This window comes from Tripterygium wilfordii, chromosome 18 (genome assembly GCF_013401445.1).
Source record: "Tripterygium wilfordii isolate XIE 37 chromosome 18, ASM1340144v1, whole genome shotgun sequence".
Classification (NCBI taxonomy): Eukaryota; Viridiplantae; Streptophyta; class Magnoliopsida; order Celastrales; family Celastraceae; genus Tripterygium; species Tripterygium wilfordii.
Genome location: NC_052249.1, coordinates 9511539 through 9530803, shown reverse-complemented (window position 1 = coordinate 9530803; position 19265 = coordinate 9511539). Strand labels below are relative to the sequence as shown.

The 19265-nt window shown below is 37.1% G+C and overlaps 2 protein-coding genes across 3 annotated transcripts; one reads left to right on the top strand and one right to left on the bottom strand.

Annotated features, from left to right (window-relative positions):
* Positions 1–266: 266 nt before the first annotated feature.
* LOC119983863 (calmodulin-binding transcription activator 2-like) lies at positions 267–13450 on the top strand. 2 transcript variants are annotated; one of them, XM_038827593.1, is made up of 13 exons: positions 267–615; positions 2422–2541; positions 2871–2986; positions 3196–3284; positions 5504–5546; positions 6902–7031; positions 7195–7320; positions 7450–7709; positions 8453–8980; positions 9558–10249; positions 10821–11394; positions 11944–12258; positions 12990–13450. In XM_038827593.1, exons 1-13 carry the CDS (start codon positions 576–578, stop codon positions 13095–13097), a joined length of 3141 nt encoding a protein of 1046 aa, XP_038683521.1. In that variant the 5' UTR covers positions 267–575; the 3' UTR covers positions 13098–13450. The 2 variants fall into 2 exon arrangements, with proteins under 2 accessions (XP_038683521.1, XP_038683522.1); XM_038827594.1 differs by having other exon boundaries at positions 594–615; positions 2896–2986.
* A 1153-nt stretch (positions 13451–14603) lies between these two features.
* On the bottom strand, positions 14604–19085 carry LOC119983872 (tobamovirus multiplication protein 1-like). The gene is made up of 11 exons (XM_038827604.1): positions 18664–19085; positions 17542–17632; positions 17402–17454; positions 16758–16850; positions 16605–16676; positions 16409–16481; positions 16088–16133; positions 15942–16005; positions 15714–15767; positions 15553–15630; positions 14604–14733 (listed from the first exon to the last, which is right to left on the bottom strand). The coding sequence occupies exons 1-11, from the start codon at positions 19021–19023 to the stop codon at positions 14641–14643; spliced, it is 1077 nt and encodes a 358-aa protein (XP_038683532.1). The 5' UTR covers positions 19024–19085; the 3' UTR covers positions 14604–14640.
* Between the last annotated feature and the right edge of the window lie 180 nt (positions 19086–19265).

The window sequence follows — 19265 nt, the reverse complement described above, 5'->3', positions numbered from 1 at the left end:
ATTTGTCTGTATTTAAACAAATTCGAGTTTGGTCAATTAAGTACGTTCGAAATCCAATCCAGATTAGGGTCTAGGCATGTAAATATTTGTTTACATTTCATAAACACGTGATATTATTCGATCCGAAACCAACCTGGAACTGATTTTTTGACACCCTAGTTCATTATAAATTTATATGTGTCAAGTTCAGACATTGTTTGGAATTGTTATCGTTAAATAAAAATGAGCCAGTTTTGGTTTCTTACTTTTTACCACGCGTCGTCCTCTAAATTGGCAACCGCAATTCACCTTAGTTCACCTTCCTTCTGGTTTCTCCTTTCCCAGGAAACTCAAAAAACCCCGAGTCCGGATCTTTACAAAACCCCCCACACTTTTCCCCTTCACATTCCAGATTCAAATAAGCCGACTCGAATTAGAAACAAGAAATAAAAAAAGAGAACAACGAAAGGAAAGCAAAAAATCTCTTTGAATAGGGGGCCGTTCCTCTCTCTGAAATCTGAACATAATCGGATTGCGTAGCTTCCGTGTCTTTGCTTGAGTCAGCCTCTCTGCATCGGTCCTTTTTTTTCTTTCTCATGGCGGATCGTGGATCGTACGGATTGGGTCCTCGATTAGGTCAGATTTTTCAAAGTCCTTTTTCTTTGTTCGTTTATTTATTTTAGATGTTTTCAATGGATGCGGTTTAGATCTGTTTGTTTTTTTAGAATTTGAGATAATGTGATTTCCACCTAATATTGATGGATTGATCATTGTATCAATTCTCTGTTTGTTGATGCTTGTTTCTCATGAGCTTCTTTCCTGGAAATAGATCAATTTCATGCTCTTTGTTTGCGTTCAAAGCTCATTTACTGAAGAAATATTCGTTTGGAGCTTGCTCAGGAGATGGTAGTCAGGGCGAATGAATTATTTTAGAAGAAGCTGTTAATTCAATATTGATTAGCATGTCAATGGAGGCTGATGTGGTGCATTGGGACTAATTATTGAATTAGGTTTGGTTATTTGATAGGCATATTTGTTTGTGAACCATTGCGCAGAGATAAAAGTTGTATGAAACTATGAAAGTGATCTAACTTCTGTGGTATGGTCTGCATGGATGGTTATTCATAATAATGTTCAGGCTGGCCTAAGTGGCCTCAAAAGCGTGTTTCAATAAGGAAGGAGACGGGTCAATTGAGGGGTGTAGATTGTAGGTCCAGTAGGAACAATCTGGTGTCCAATTGGACGAAATCTGACATATTGTTGCAATGCATTATGCGAACTAATTCGTCTATGTGAGGAAATTCCCAGAAACACGAGAACAAATAGATATCTTATGATTCATGAAGTCCTTCCCAAAATTTCTCCTCAGTAAAGACTTGGTGGTGTTGCACATGATTTTTTTGGGTGTAAATTATGCAAAGAATGTTAGTTTGAGCACTTTTATTGGAAATGGTGAGTACGAAATTGCCTTATTTGCAGAACTAAATGCTAGTTTGATAGTAAAATTGAATTTCTTCTGATTAATTAGGAAAAAAGAATTGACTGACTACACGCAATATGGAAGAAGGACTTCCTCATAAAACAAAGTAAGTTCTAACTTCTAAGTTCTAATCCAGTACAGATAAGGTAGGCTAGAATTTTAATTCAACTCCTAATTACTGAAGGACCCAAGCCTTAAAATTACACACTTAAACCTTGTACAAGGAAATTGTAGGATACCTTTGGTTACTTTGTCATCTATTATAAATTTTTTAGTATGCTGTTAATGAAATCCACACAAGTTTCTAATTCTTTGCATTACTTCTTAGTTCATACATGATACATCAATGTGTGTGTGAAGTCGAACTTGTTTGAAGCAACATGCAAATGACACCTGTTGGTGTGAGAGGAAGTAAAAAAGTTAGTGTGTTTGCTGTTTATGAAAGAGTTGATGCCTTACTCATTGTAATTTTATAAATTGATGGAAAAAAATATGCGTAGCAGTGAAGGATACAGAAATGGAAAGTGCCAAGACATCGGAATGGTGATGTGTTGTGTGATTGATTGTTTTTTGAACAGGTGATTGAATTTTGTACTCTGTGGTGGTTGGTGGATGCTTAAATGTCTATGGCCAGCTGGTTGTTGACAGGATTGGGATTGAATATCTATAATGAAATTAAGATTCTTGTGTGTACAAATGGAAAAGGAATTCACATTATTATTACTGATCAATCAAATTTGGTGAGGAGTGGTACATTATACAGTGGCTGGCCCCGCCTGTTGCTCTGCTCGATACTATTCTTTAGTCCCTGAAGTTCCAAATTCCACGTTAATTGATGTCTTCCTGATGTATGAAATGAAATTGCTGTTGCACTATAGTTACACTCGTTGTTCACCTTCGTGTAGTTTGCTTCCAAAAGACCAAAACCTTTTTAAGTAATGGATGGTTTTATTTCTTTGCAGATATAGGGCAACTACAATTAGAAGCCCAACATCGATGGTTGAGACCTGCTGAAATCAGTGAAATTCTTCGCAATAATCAGAAATTCCATATCTCTCCAGAGCCTCCAAACATGCCACCAAGTATGATAATTGAGATAATATGATACAGTTCAATTACTGTCATTTCTATTTATTTAGTGGTTACTTTTCTAGACTTATTGCATGGACCTTGAGGTCTATAACATTATTACTAAGTAAGTTCGTGATTCTTTCTTGTTTGCAATGCTGTTTGTGGAGCCATGTTTATGCAAAAATGTCTTATAGGAGAGTCAGGGCTTGGCTACTTGATTTCCTACTCTCCACTTTGAACATTAATTTTATTTATTTTGTCATATTTGGGATAATCTAGGCCTAGAAATGCATGAATTTTTGACCTCTTATCCTCCTTCTCCCTTTTTACGGAACGTCAGGTGGTTCTCTTTTTCTTTTCGATAGGAAGGTTTTAAGATACTTTAGAAAGGATGGTCATAATTGGAGGAAGAAAAAGGATGGAAAAACTGTCAAGGAAGCTCATGAAAAGCTGAAGGTATGTTTTCAAAAGGAAGCCTTGCTTGCATCTTGAGTAAACACGTGTGATCATTGCACAAGCTATAATGTTCTTTATATTAAACAGATAGCTGAGCTATTTAGTAGTTCAAATCATCTTTTTTTGCATTGTTAGTAGCTTTATATATATTGAATGAAGAATTGGTTTCGAAAAGATGTATTTGATTCTGATGGCTCAATAACTTTTAGGTTGGAAGTGTTGATGTACTTCATTGCTACTATGCACATGGTGAAGAGAATGAGAACTTTCAAAGGCGCTGTTATTGGATGCTTGAGCAGTAAGTACGAACTTGTATTTTTTTCTTCGCGTTGAAGGCTTTTTCTGAGCCCATTTTCTTTTTCTGGTATCCTTAAGAAGTGTCTAGAACCATAAAACCATATGAAAAATGAATTTGTGTTTGCTTTTAGATCATAGTTGTCAATGGCGCAAGGCGCAAAGGGTCTTATATAGCCTAGGCGCACTTAAAGCGCACGCCCGAATGAAGAAAGACGCAAAATTAAAATTAAAAATAAAAATAATTCTAATAATAAAGAAATTCAACATAACAAACACATAAGTGATAAGTCATAACATCAACCACACTGCAAAAGTTTAAAAATAAACTCAACTCATAATCATAATTCACAACACATAACATATCTTAAGTTCTAACAAAATAAAATTTAAAGTCATAAAGCCTTGCTTTCCTTTGTTTCCTCTTGAGTAGCTAAGGGTTCCCTAAGAGGATTAGCAATGGTAGCTCTTCCTCCTAATCGTGGTTGTTTGCTCTCGTCGAATCACCAACTGTGATCGATTGCCCTCGCTCACTCGCATCATACCTAGCTCGCTGGCAACGGAGATAAACTACCGACTGCTGATGAAATGATTCGAACGCTTTTCATCGGCATGTACCCTAACTCTTTCATTCTCGCGATTTCTTTTTTTGAAAATCGACGCTGGCATTAGAGCTCCTATGATCGATTTAGGTTAGTAGGTTTTTTATTTTTTTAAAAGAAAACAACCAAAACGACGTCGTTTTGTTAAAAAAAAAAACTCAAGAAAAAAATCGATCTTTCACTGAATTTGATGAGGCGCTGCGCCTTGCGCCCGTTGCTTGAGCAAAGGTGCTTGTCTAGGCGTCGCCTTTAGCAAGGTCAGCGCCTTGCTACTGTTACAGTCGCAGTGGCTGCGCCTTGCTGCACCTTTGCGCCTAGGCGAGCGCCTCATGTGCTTTTGACAACTATGTTTTAGATAATACTCGAAATAGAAGTATAAGATGGTAAGGGTTAAAAGGTTGTCCTATCACTCAACAAAAAGTCATTGGTGCAGATGGTGAAGTTAGCTGTTTGAACATCTTAGCGCAAGTGTGCAGGAGGTCGCAGGTTCTAACTCCCACGCTGATGTGATTTGGTGTTATTTCCGCACTGGGCCATAGGCCCATGTCTTAACTAGCCCATGTGATTTGCGGGTATTGCATGTGGTCCGTGGGTTTATCTTAGATGGGCTGGGCTTTCAATGGGTTCCCTCGTTACCAAGAAAAAAAAGATTGTCCCGTCACTCCCTTCCCAGATATGGGTTGAGATTCATTTTATGATAAACTGCTATAATTTTCCAAATCCTCTTGGGCATGACTCAACTAGGCACATTGTATATTGCGGTTAGCAAGTTCTATGATGACCCGGGTCACGCAATCCATCTGTAGTTCTTGTAGTAAGAAATCAGGGTCAGTTACAGCTTTGCGCCAGGCAGTGGTCATTGACCCTAAGGCCCCAAGTTGTGAAAAATCATACATACCCTTTGAATTCCAACTTTATAGCCCCTGAGCTCAATGTCACTTGAGATTAGTGCATTAGCATGTATGACCACAATATATTATGTGTATAGTGCACTTTTTGTTGCAATTTTGATTAAGTTTCATGGGGAGCCTTTTCATATTTTGTCCATGCTGCGGAACCTATGATTGAAACCTCGTAGTCGTTGAAGTCCGAAAGTATAGCTTGTGGTGGTATTTTGCTGGTGCAATTTGGTTGGAGGGTTTTAAGAATGCATCATTCTAGAAGAGAATATTGCAAACAAAGGAAATGTTCATGCTATGTTGGAATGCATGATTTAGGTCTTATTTTATTGTTTTCTTATTATGTAGAAGTTCAGAAATATTTGAACTCTGAGAGACGCAACTGCTATAAGCTTCATCTTTTTTTGCATCAGGAATGTGTCTCTTTGATTTCTCCCCCTTGAATTTTTTTCCCTTCACCAACTTTATCTTGTGGTTAGCAATACTAATACTTCATATGATTATTCGTCTTATTTCCCTGAGTTTGAAACTGTTTCCCTTTTTCTTTTCCATCATATCTAAATTGTTAATAACAATTTATGTGAATTGTGATGCCTGTAACTCTGCGGTCCTCAAAAGTCAAAACCAAATTATTCAGTTTTTTGTTTTAGAAAAATTATTTTGATCCCTTAATATAATTTTGTGATAGGATTTCTCATTTATAATCTTCTCCAATGTTGCAGGGAGCTAATGCATATCGTTTTCGTTCACTACTTGGAAGTCAAGGTACTTAATACTTAACATCGTTCATCATCATTTTTTATGCTATCATTAACTCTTCCCAATTTTGATGAATTTGGAATGCAGCCTTGCCCATAATTTTTAGTATGTCAGTATAATAGGAAAGTTGGGATTCTTTGCGATTTGTACTCAATTTTACATAGTGGGTGCAACTCCACTGGGAGTGCTTTCTCTCTCCTCTTTCTGTCTCTCCCCTATTTAAAACCTATGGCATTATTAAAAGGAGCCATGTATATCTAAGGTTGAGATGGGAAACCATTTCCCCTATGCTTCCTGTTCCTCTCCCAGCACATAGGCAGACAAATTAAATTAGTGAGAAAAACTCCTTCAAGCCCATAGCTCTTCTCCAACTGTCTCAGTGACCACCCAAGCAACTTAATTCTATAAGCCACCTCCAAACCATCCAACTCAGCTACAATACAACACTAACTGGCAAACTGATTCCTTATCTGGTTTTTATTTTCGTGAGATAGACCAAAGTTTTCGTCCTCTTTTATAATTATCATCACGATAATAGTGAAGATAGTCCACAATAATTAGCTCGGGGTGAAGATTATCAATTGTCAACTCTCCTCTATAATGTTTTACCTCCCAAGATTATCAGTTTTCAATTGTCAACTCTCTTCAATTATCAATTTTTTATTCTCCTTGTCTTTCTGTTAAGATTGCCTGGATAATTGCACTCGTGAATATTTCCTGTTCATCAAGTTTCCATTTGGATATAACTTACAATTCACTCCCAAATCTGTTTATGCTCTCTATAATAATTCACACCATAATTATCTCATCCAGTCATCCTTCATTAATCATCTTCCCTAATTCACTCCACATGGATCTCTGACCTCTCTGGGTGTCTAACCATTATGGTCCAAACTTTATTTTGCAATAACAACTGTCCCCCAAAGAAAACTTGCAGAATATTTTATGCTTTAACTTCCAAAAAAGACAGAAGAATTCCGAAATTCAAGTCTTGGCCTCTGGACTACATTAAGAGAACAATTCTCAATCTCTCAGTTTTTTGGTGTGTAGGTTTGTAGATAGCATAGTATAGTTAAAATTTGAAAGCCTTCAATTGGATATCAATATCAGCAATATGAAGAAATGCAGATTTTGTTTGAAGTATCATAAATTTTTAATTTTTCAACTATTTCATTTGTGGTGCTCCTGTTGTCTATTTTTTATGAATATTCGAATTTGTTGTTGGTTATCCCAACCAACCATCCAGATTCATTCTTGAGTTCCTTTTGTTTTTTACCCCCTTAGTTTTTAACGTATATAATCTAATGAGCATATTCACTATAGAATTTATACATGGATTATCTGGTTTACTTTTCAATCAGGGTAACAGGATGAATGGCAGTCCTTTGAATTTTAGCTTTCAGCAAAATCATAGCCAAGAGCCTTCAGGAAGCACAGATTCAACAAGCCAAACCAGCACTCTATTATCATTATGTGAAGATGCTGATTCAAGTAATTTCTACTGTTGATTTGCGAATACTGTTTATATATCTATCATCTCCAGGAAGAAATTACTTTATTATGCTGAATATTTTTATGTAATTACAGTAATGCTAGTGTGCTCTTCAACAGTGTAACGATTCTTGATTTTAACTTATGGTGCGATTTAATGTAGAGGACATCCACAAAGCAAGTTCCAGATGCCACTCATCTCCCGAATTGCTTCAAATGCAGAAAAGTACTATGATGGACACTATAAATGCTGGCCTCAAACACTCTTCTGCTATGCATCCTAGCTCAGGTAGCTTGTTTATAGTTTGCAGTCTTTCTTCTTAACCAGGGAGTGCTTCCCTAGTTTAAGTTTTCTGTCCTTTATGCAGGGCCTTTTACTAACTCCTATGGTGTACTTGCACTCTTATTCCCAAAATAGGCTGTGGCGCACGTCATGTGGATGGACCTAAAAATAATGATGGTGGTACTCAAATAATGGAGTCTCCAAATTTAGCTTCTTGGGAGGATATTTTTGAGCAGTGTACAAAGGAATATGATAATCTACCTTCTCATGTAACTGTGTCTTCTAACCAACCTGCTACCATGGGAGCCACGCTTGAAGGAGAAGAAGTGTTCTTAGGAGAGCTTTTGGCAGGGGGGACTGCTGTTAGATCTATGCCTAGCGAATCCAGCTGGCAGGTAATTACTGCTGTTTCTACTATTTTTCTTACTGCTTTGGTATATTTACTTAACTTTAAACAAAATGATGAACTGAACTGCGGGTTGCAGAGTTCAAAATTTGCTTATAGGATTTCTCAGAGTTGGCTATCTAGAATTCTTCTTGAAATGTCAAGTTTGATTCAAAGGAACACGAATATCATAAATTTAAGAATGATTTATCTGGGTTTGTTTCTGGCATTCTGCATCTGCACCTTCAGGCTAACCCTATATCCCAATCTTTCAAAACATTCATATGGATTTGGCAAGCTTAAGTTCGAATTGGTTTTCAATTGACCAGAGAATGTTGATTATTTTTCCCGGTTTAGGTTTATTAGAATGTTAAAAGAGATCCAATTAAATAACCCAGTGCACATGGCTCCTTCTACTGTGGTGTCTTGGGAAGGTTGGTGTACACCACTTTAGCCCTGTATGCATAGAGATTGTTTCCACGGTTTTAACCTGTAACTTTCAATATGAAGTGAGTTTTGCCACTGTGCCAATTTTTACCCTTGAAAGAGATCCAATTAGTAGTCTACTTGTTTTCGGGACATGTACAACATGAATGATTGATAACTGAGGAAAGGAAAAGAATACAAGCATTAACTGAGTCATTTATTTTTGCCTCCCTTAAGTATCTATGGGAAGGTGTTGAACATCACAGAGACATATACTTTCTTATCCAATCAGGGGTTTTATTTCTCAATTTAAACTTTGTTTTCCAGATTCCATTTGAAAACAGTTCCATGCATTTTCCTGGACACTCCATGGACTCACCATCGAATTTGGAGCTGGGATATGATTTCGATACCAGTATCTTTGAACAAGGAGGACCAAATCTTGCAAGTATGCGGAATCTGTTGGAGCCATTTCATAATTGCAGTGCTCAGGAGAATGAACAGGCTCTTCGAAGGCAGCTTGTAGATGCAGAAGCGGTTGTAACAAAATCAAATTCCAAGAACAATATGCCCCTGGAGGGAAACATCAACTATTCTTTAATTGTAAAACAATCATTATTAGATGGAGAAGAAGGCTTGAAAAAGCTTGACAGTTTCTCTCGATGGGTTGATAAAGAACTTGTGGAGGTTGATGATTTGCAGATGCAGTCCTCATCTGGCATTACTTGGAGCACTGTTGAATGTGGAGATGTAGTAGTTGACGAGTCCTCACTTAGTCCCTCTCTCTCCCAGGACCAGCTTTTTAGCATTGCTGATTTTTCACCAAAGTGGACCTTTACAGATTCGAAATCTGAGGTATGATATCTATCCTACGTTTACAAATTACAATTAAGCTTGTGCAGAAAGTGCCGCAAGTAAGCATTTAAGCGTACACTGTTTATATTTTTTCATGCAATTACTAGATGTTTACAATGTCATTAAGAAAAAATGAAAATTCCTTGTTCTTGAAGACTGTTGTTCCTCCCAATCCGTATCATCCATATCATAGACATGGGGATCAATTGAATAATGCTCCTCTGACGTTTGTTCTTCCTGATTGGTCTCCAAGCTAAAAGATGCATTTGACCAAATTTTGCAGACTACAAACATTGTAAAGGTGACTGGTTGATTAAAAGCAGGCGTTGCATAGACGAGATCGATTAACTAGAGAGTTGACCCTTCTTTGTAAATTATCCATAGTTAAAATTCTTTCCCAAACAACCTCCTAGCAGAAGAAGGCAACTTTAAGAGAAGCCTTGGACTGTATAATGTTATAATTGTCTGTATTATAACTTGGCTGCATAATGTTTTATTCCCCTCTCTTCAATTAATTGTTTTTATAGTGTTCATCTAATAAGAGTTGAAAAATCTTCTCATTGATTATCACACACAGGTTCTTATCACTGGAACGTTTTTGAGGGGTCAAGAGGTGGCTGAATATAACTGGTCATGCATGTTTGGTGAAGTGGAGGTTCCAGCTGAGGTTCTGGGAGATGGTATTCTTTGTTGCCATGCTCCTCCTCATAAAGATGGGCGAGTTCCTTTGTATGTGACCTGTTCCAACAGGTTTGCTTGTAGTGAGGTGCGAGAATTTGATTACCGTTTGGGCTCTTCTAAAGATGTTGATATCAAGGATATATATAGCGGAAGCACATATGAAATGCTTCTTCACATGCGACTTGTGAGGTTACTATCTCTTAGATATTCTAGCTCTCCAAATAATCTATTTGAAGATGCAAGGGAGAAGCAAAACTTAATTGGCAGAATTATGTTATTAAGGGATCAAGAGGAATGTTACCCCATGGTAGAACCAGTATCGCAGAATGATTTGTCTCAACACAAAGTGAAAGAGCATCTCTTTCAGGGGCTGGTGAAAGAGAGGTTGTACTCGTGGCTCTTCCATAAAGTAATTGAAGGTGGTAAAGGGCCAAGTGTATTAGATGGTGATGGACAAGGTGTATTGCATTTAGCAGCTGCTCTTGGTTATGATTGGGCCATAAAACCGAGTGTAACTTCTGGAGTTAGTATCAATTTCCGTGATGTGAATGGATGGACTGCACTCCATTGGGCTGCCTTCTGTGGCAGGCAAGTCCTCTCGATCTTTTTCCTCCTTTTTGATATACGTTGACGTAATTATGGAGAGTCTTTTGTTATGATATAAAAAGTACAAAGCTTTTGGACAGTATACCCTGCCTGCCCCTCTTTCTCTGCGCAGATAAAAACTCTTATTGAGACTAATTGTGTTTTCTCAATCTGAGCTTTAACAAATGAAATTGTGTAAAGCTTGAAGCTAAATATTGTTTCACAAATTTGCAACTAAAGTACTGCTAGATGTTTTATAAACTCCCTTCAGGATTGATTGCATTTGTTACCCAGGTTTATACTCATTGTGTTGTCTCTCATACCTTATGTTGTCTTATGAACTGTTTTATGTTGACTCGTGATCGTAATTAGTAATTACTGACGGCTGTCCTTGTCTATCTGAGTGCTTTAGCTGGATATTGCTTTGTCGATTTCCAAATAAAGTACTCATAGATCACTTTGATTACCTTATAAACATTCTAAGAATTATTATTGGGCTTATGCTCAACATGGTTTCCCTTAAAACTTCTAATTTGTTGTTTTGTGTTTGTTCCCTGGACTCAAAACACTTCAGAGAGCAGACGGTTGCTGCCCTTATTTCTCTCGGTGCGGCACCTGGAGCATTGACAGATCCGTCTCCAGAATTTCCTTTGGCCAGAACACCTGCAGACCTTGCTTCTTGCAATGGGCACAAAGGGATTTCAGGTTTTCTTGCTGAGGTTTCGTTGACCAGCTACTTTTCATCCCTTACTATGAAGGATCCCAAAGAAGATGGTGCACAGGAGGTCTCAGGAACAAAAGCTGTGCAAACTGTTGCAGAGCGGACAGCAACTCCTGTTAACTATGGTGATGTCCCTGATGTATTGTCACTGAAGGATTCACTTACAGCTGTCTGTAATGCCACCCAAGCAGCTAATCGCATACATCAAGTATTTAGGTTGCAATCGTTCCAGCGGAAACAAATAACTGAGTATGAGGATCATGAATTTGGTCTGTCAGATGAGCTTGCTCTTTCAGTTGTAGCTGCGAAGTCACGAAAGCCTGAAGGTATGGATCATTCTGCTGCAATACACATCCAAAAGAAGTTTCGTGGTTGGAAGAAGAGAAAAGAATTCCTGATAATCCGGCAAAGAATTGTAAAAATTCAGGTTATTTTCTTTATGCCTTTCTTAAGCCTGTCTTTGTTTTTGTTGTCATTAAATGTCACTTCTACTATTATTTTCAACTTCAATGGTCTCATTATAAATTCTTTGAATAATTCCATTCTACTGTTAGGAACTTGACTTTTGTTTGACATCAGAAACTACTGCTTTTATTTTGAAAGAATCTGTTTGCAAGACAGAGTTCAAGTGAATTTATGGTCCAGTTGAATAATTTGATACATATGAATGAGTATGGGCACGGAAATCATCTTGTTGGATTTCAGTAATTATGGAATGACATATGGTTATTTCTATGCATAACAATATGGTCGTTACTGAGGCTACTTTTCACCTTGGACTCATTTAGTCATACTGGTCTGTAAATGGCTTTGCAATCTATTTTATTATGCTAAAATTTGACGTTCTATATTTAATTTTTGAAGAAAAATTCAGTAATGTTCTGAGCTTTTTGCTGCTGGACGATCGTTTTTGTATAGAGTGTCATTCTTTGAGCATTATGTTATGTACTGACTTTTAAATATTAATTGTGTGAAGGCCCATGTGAGGGGACACCGAGTAAGGAAACAGTATAGAGCAATTACCTGGTCAGTTGGAATTCTGGAGAAGGTGATATTGCGCTGGAGGCGGAAAGCGAGTGGTTTGCGGGGATTTCGACGAGATGCATTTCCTGATCCACCTTGCTTGTCCTCGAAAGAGGATGATTATGATTTTCTCAAGGAAGGAAGAAAACAAACTGAGGAAAGGTTACACAAAGCACTCAACAGGGTGAAGTCCATGGTTCAGTATCCCGAGGGACGAGCTCAATACCGCAGGCTGCTGACTGTAGTAGAAGGGTTCCGTGAATCAAAGGTATATATATGTCATTTTATTTTCAATATTTTAGTTTGCAAGCTCATAGCCTTTGATTTTACTATTATTCCAATTCGCTCTTGCTCACCACTAATTAAGGGTTGCTACTTGCTTGACACCATACCCCAATTGTTTTACTTAATCTGTTGGAACAAAGTTCAGAATTCTCCCATCACTGCTGTTAGACAAACTCATTTAATTTTTTCTGTCCTCTAGGAAATATTCTGTTTGATTATTTGATGGTAGTCATACAATGCTCCCTTTTAGTTACTTGAGGCTACTGAACATTCTACAAACTCTTGTTTAGCTGTTTCTAATTCTTGTCATGTGTGCCAAAATTAAGAAGCCTTCACAAGTTCACATTATGCTGGAGCCAAAATAGGAGAGGATTTGATTTTCCATTTTTAGCGTCTTTTCTAATTCACGACGTATCAATAAACAGCCATAAAATAAATCCAAAGTTGCCTTGGCAAACTTGTTTTGATCTTGATGGGATCAGAGACTAACGTTGGTGTTTGTCCTTGCGAACTGTTGATGTTTGTCAGAGTCGGTGATCCTTGTTTTGACTTTTGAGAGTTCATATATTGTTTGTTATTGTTAATAGAACTTTTGATTTCAATTTGGATATAACTTGGTGGTCCTAGTCATGTGTAAGAAACATCGAACTTTCATGTTTTGTTTTTCCCACCAGATGTCCTAATGCATTGCCCTTCAATGGCGGTTTTTATCAGGTTTCTGATATGGTATTGACGAATTCTGAAGGAACAGGGGATGATGAAGACGACCTTATCAATATTGATTCACTTTTGGACGATGACAATTTCATGTCTAGCATTTGATCACTGATTTGCTCCATGTACATAGGTGGTTACTTCATTTCAGCATTATGAAGAGCCTAACTTCATTTTGTCTATATATATATATATATATATATATATATATATATATATGATATTTCTAATCAATGAAGCAAATGTTCCATGATAGAATTGAAGGGTTGCAGGGGCGTCAAATGCTAGTTGTACACTTTGCTAGAATCGACTGATTTAAATTATGTAAAGTCTTTAGTTTTGGTCCGCACATTATGTGGCGTATAAGTTATATAATAGTTATTTATTTAATGTGAGTTGATGGCTTGTTGTATAATTACTTAAAATCAAAGAAATGGAGGAATAGCAGCAATTATTGTGAACCTAGGATTCTTGGTCTATGGATTAAGAGATTTTGTGTTGTACTCATGCATGCATGCCTGTATGTGTATTAATAATTTGATATTTTTCAGTTTCCGGGAGATAGCGACTTTTTTCTGGTGGTGACGTTTTCGATTGTAATTTTGAAGGGCTGCAATTTTTAGCTATAATTTTTTCAAAAATTATGTTAAATCATCTTTTTTTGGAAATAAAATATTAGAGTAGAAGAGTTAGGGATTGGTTTTTGGTGTTTAGAGTTTAGGAATTTACCAAAAAAATAAATTTTAGGTTTAGGATTTGTGGTTTAAGTGGTTACAAAAAAGTTTAGGGTTTAGGTTTTTTGTTTAGGGTTTAGGAGGTTACCAATTATGAACATCAAAATAATGGATCACACATTTAAAACATGGTCTAACATATTTTTGGGAGAGAATTGTAATTAAGAATTGGAGCCTTTATCCTTTAATTTCCTGCGTATCCATCCAATTCATGATTATCATTCTTAATGTAATTTTTGAATTTTATCTCTTTGTAAATATATCTGGAATAAACGAACTTCATACGATTTAGTTTAGTTTTTGTAATGGTGATATCTGATCATTGATTGAAGGGAGGACAGTGAACTGTGGCAATAGATTGGTAGGTTACCCGGCAAGAATTCCCTCAAAAGTCAGAACGTAACAAGTAATTCTTTCAGATTAACTCTGTGAGCTAGTTCCTTAAATTTAACTTTGGATGCGAAATAAATTCATCAGTTTTCCAGAGGACTGAAATTATGTTCTTCATCAACGTTAGCATAAGAAACTCATCCACAGCTACAAGGTCATGAAATAGTTCGTGATTGAGTTCATGAGCAAACTTGTCGACAACTGCTCGACAAGAACTCCGAACATGAAATCCTTTCACTCTAGAATCCTGCACTTGTTTCCACCCTTCGCTTTTGCCTTTGAGCTTGTCTACAACTTCGGCCGCGTTAATAGAAGGAGCACTTATTGATTTCCAAACTACATATACGCAGGGAAACTGGAAAATGATTGCATATGAAACTAACCAGAAACTTAAAACAAATTCTATAATTTTCCACATTTCCCCTTCTTAGATGATGATCTCCCTCTTCCAGTTTTGGCTTCTCTTTTACTTTTTCATCCCAAAGAATTTGATTCCTGACCGTCGCAACTTAAAGCAGTCAAATCGTTCATCTGATTGGATGATACTGATCCGAGACACGCCTTGGAGGTAGCTTCCTTAGGATGAACAGTACCAAAGCAGATGGTAAGATCTCTACCAACTGCATATAAAAGAAACAGGAAAGCATGTCAAAGTGAGTTGCATATAAGTCGAAGGATACCACCCACTTCAACTGCACAATCAGCAATATTTCTCTAGTTTCATGTACGAGAAAATATGGAATTTATAAATTATCAGCTTTTGGTCCATTGAAGGCTGCAGAGTTAACAGAAATCTTGTTAAAAAGAAAAGGTTGCAGTCACCTTCCATCAATTTAGTCGAGCATGAATATATATATAGATATATATGCTCAACAGTTGCTCACTGCAAAGATTTGGAGTAACTAACAAGTTTAAGCTGAAAAGCCCTTTGTATATCGCAGTACACAAACTTTCCCGTAAACTGATTCATATAATGTAAATAAGTACATGAAATATTAAAGTTGCACTTGGGTAAAGTATGGATAGCTGAAAAAGATAGGTTAGACGCAGCTTCAAGTTTTAAGCTTTGAGGAGAGGTTAATTGAGTCTGACTAAAATATACATGCAGTCAGAACCCTTTCACCAAGCAAGTTTGAGATTCTGATTTCCTAGATAATGCCTTTGATTCCATTGGCTGGAAGCAACAAGAAAGGGACCAACCCTCTAGAATTAGTAGGAGCATAGGTTAAGAAAGGAACAAATGGGAAGAGAAAAAAAAATCCACTGGTGGACTCCACTTAATTCCTTTTGTGAATTCATATAGCTAATCCCAAATAGTTTTGGATAAAGGCTTTGATAATGATTGGACGCTTCCTTGTAAGAGGTCCTGAAAGAATCCAGGCACTCAAAAATTTGGAATTACCAAATATACAGAGAGCAAACGAAGTGCTGAAACTTACCATGTAATATATGAGGTTTAAAATGGGATGATCCAAGACATCAATATCAGCATCCTCGTCAAAAGCTGATAAAGCAGACTACAACAGAGACAAAAATTAATGTTCATTGGATGCAAAACTTTCTAGTTTTATTATAACTTTTACAGTGAAATGAAACTCACCATAAAGCACCTTATCAAGAAACATGTACAGCACACTCCAGTAACACAGCCAACCTGCCATTATAATATGTTAACTTCAAGTAATTCTATTGATTCATACCACTTTCTATAACACAGATTTAGGTTCTTTGGCTGTAACCAGGATTTTCTGTACTTCTTGCGATTTTTCACTATTTAACACTTGATTTGCAGTGGGAACAATTCTCAAACAACACCAAGGTTACAAACCTCATAAAGCTTTTTCTGACGACCTCTAGATTCTATAGGGAATCGTCTCAGCATTACAAACAACCTAAAAGGGGGGAAAAATTGATCAACTCCATAAATTACAGTATCAAACCAAAACAATAAAAAGGGGTTGGATCCACTATTACCTTCCACCGTATACCAAAAATCCCAGAGCAGCGGACAATGAAATAACAGCAAGAAGAAATCAAGATAAATGTTGATAAACAGACTACTACTACTTTTCCACAACCTCACAAGTTACAACCAACAAAGCCCATCAACAGCAACCAATATTGAAATCTGAAACCTATATTGGGTATCAACCTCCAGAATATAGTATTTGCCCAAAACAAACTTATCATACCAACAAAATATTCAGAGTGTGTTTGAAACAACCACCACCTAAGAATCAAATTCTACGCCAAACAAGCATGCAGGCAACTCAAGTTGTCAATAATGATGTTTACCTGCGAAGAAGAGCCTGGCAGCTTCCACAGCAATGGGACTCTGGCTTAATCTCATATATATCCAGATAAAAACCTATCACCACAACACCACAGCTAAGCAAATGAGATGCACCAAAGTGTAACTTGCATCAAATGTTTAAGGCAATTCCCCTAGGAAATTTTATTACAAGTGAAAAATTAGATTGTTTTACCTCACCTGCATGAAGTATACAACTCCATTGACAATATAATATGTAGGCCTCAGTTTATCAGTGGGAAGGCTTCGTGCCTAAGCCATCATAGACAATAAATCCATCAGTATCTGATTTCCAAGGTTCATGAAAGTTCACATTGACAAAAAAGTTAATACCTGGTGATATATCTCAGCCCAGAACAGCACAAGTAATGTATATGTCGAAAAAAACAGAAGACCAGGAAGATCCAAAATCACTATTTCAAGAGTCTGTTCCAAGTTATATTTCTTCAGTGCAAAGAAACAGATCAAATAATAAATGCAGGGTGAAATAAAGTTGTGATGGTTAGTTGGAAAAGGTAAGGTTAACAACAAGCTTCCACAGGAGGAAAGTTCCGGGAAGGACAAGGCTTACCCTTGCATTACTGCAAGGCATTTTCCAATACTTAGTGCTTGTAATTCAGTGTTTTCTCACCACAGGTGAATACCTTAATGGGATTAGAAATACTTCCAGCATAACATGTTCAAAGTAACACGCCATTATAAATCAAAGGCTGAAGTATGCAAAGACCTAAAGACTAACTAGCTAAGTAAAGGTCAACAGCTTAGCCGAACTCCCAGTTGCAGAGTGTAGAGCAAAGAGGTAAATTTGACAGCGACAACGATGAGAAAACAACAAAAATACAGGACCTTGGTTTTACCCTTTTACCCTGAATTTTCTTTTTGACAGAATTTATCTGTCACCACATATGTTTCAGTCCTACTACTTACCATTGACAAAAAAATAGCATCAAAGAACACAAATCTAAATATGAAAGTACCTTTGGCTTAATATGAAAGACACTCTTGTAGAGGCCAAAGAGCACAGCCCTCACTGTCAAAATGCAATTTGGTTCACTGTTTAGTTAGCTAATACAGTAAATCCAAATCAAAACGATGGCAAACAAAATACAAGCCTTACATCCATTCACAAGAAAATTCATCAAGTGGAAAACCTTTTGTGTTGTCCAGCCATATTCTGGTACTCTCAATTGGATACGGATAAGTTGTACCTGAATACTCAACCCCAAAAAAATGAGGGACCTCAATTCCTTAGATGTTCTATATTCCTTATTTCCTTCTATATTGTCAGTTAAATCTACTGATGCTAAAGAGCCAAACAAGAAGCATATTCACTATCAATTCCACTATTGCAAGAGACAGTAGTAACGCAAAATCTGGGATATCACCATAAAAATTTTCATCCATAGATGAAACTTCATGCCATTGAGCCATTCCTCAACCGAATTACATGAGAACAAAAATGTACCACCACTGCTGAATAATTTCTTGATCTCTCGGAGATGTGTATACGTGGATGACAGCAATCGAAAAACAAGGAAAAGTGCCCTTTACTCAGACTTCTGCATGCACAAGATTCCTTTCACGTGGAAGTCACTATTTCAATGTGATGGTGCCACGAAATGGAGACATCATTTTTATTTTTTACAATATTGACACAGTAGAAAGGATTTCTGGATTTATTTAGTGGTAAATGCAACAAAATCTACTAGGATCCCCAAATTGGTGCATTGAGCCATTAACTTCAGAAAATTGAAAACCATGGGTCTGTCTTGATGGTTAAATCTAATTTCGTTTGTCAATCATTTGAAATATTAGAAGAGAGAAAATATGTGGCAAAAACAAGGAACATCACTCAAAATTAACTACATGTTAAGGGCTTCAAGAACTATATTATGCATGAGGAGTATACATTTTAAACACGATAAACCCTAGGTCTCAGTAAATCGATCATTTTTAGGCTTCTATTTCAGTCACTTAGCATGAAATTAGATCAAGAAAAACGAAATACAAGAAGAACTATTTCAAGACAAAAAGCTTATAGTTTCATTGTCTATAATTCATGAATTTCTCCAGTTCTTCTACACATGTGACTGATTCATCAATAGATACAAGCGATTTCACATTCAACAGTGAGATACTACAATCAATCGGTGACCAATATCTACACCGAAGAAGAACATATTCAACAAACAATGCGTCTGCCTAATGCGCCATAAGAGAAGGAGTTGCACAAACATACCAGTGCCACAAAGGAGAGCAATGCATAACACGCACACAAGAAATAGAAAATGCCTCGTTGCAGATCCGCAGATTCTTCCATCTCGTCCCACCAACTGAACAAGCCGCTATATCCACTGTAGCTTTCGTGCTCTCTATACACGAGGCTCTTCGTCCTCAGCGTCCAGGACTCCATTGATGCTGCTCCGCAGACTCCAATGGAGAAGGAGAAGACGTAAGAAAAGAAGAGGAAGTTGGGCTTTGTAATGCGAATACTCTGGGATTCGAGAGAGCGATGACGCGTCTGATGGATGGTAATGCCACGTATGAATCTTCGTAACTGCCAAAAGCATGGCATATTCGTTAATTGCGCAACAAACATGCTTTGATTGTAGCTTCCTCTCTTTGGTGTTTAGGGAGATGAAGGTTAATTCCGAGGCTTGCAATTGCATGCCAATCTTGTTTGGTTTAGTACTTTTTTTTACATGGTTTGTGATCTTGATACATTGGATGGGGAGGGGATCAAATTCTAATGGCTTGTTTGAATTGATGATTTAGAGAGTTAAGTGAGGAGGGTTAAGGAGGGAGGAATCAGGGGTGGAGCCAAGATTTTTTGCGAGTGGG

Bases quoted from the DNA above. Each gene is read 5' to 3' on its own strand.
- LOC119983863 (XM_038827593.1), top strand. From the start codon at position 576: ATGGCGGATCGTGGATCGTACGGATTGGGTCCTCGATTAG. The intron at 616-2,421 runs GTCAGATTTTTC...ATTTCTTTGCAG, and splicing joins CGGATTGGGTCCTCGATTAG to ATATAGGGCAACTACAATTA. The intron at 8,981-9,557 runs GTATGATATCTA...TATCACACACAG, and splicing joins TTACAGATTCGAAATCTGAG to GTTCTTATCACTGGAACGTT.
- LOC119983872 (XM_038827604.1), bottom strand. From the start codon at position 19,023: ATGTTTGTTGCGCAATTAACGAATATGCCATGCTTTTGGCAGTTACGA. The intron at 16,677-16,757 runs GTATTAACTTTT...ATGATGGCTTAG, and splicing joins GGGCTGAGATATATCACCAG to GCACGAAGCCTTCCCACTGA. The intron at 15,631-15,713 runs GTGAGTTTCATT...TCTCTGTTGTAG, and splicing joins TCTTGATAAGGTGCTTTATG to TCTGCTTTATCAGCTTTTGA.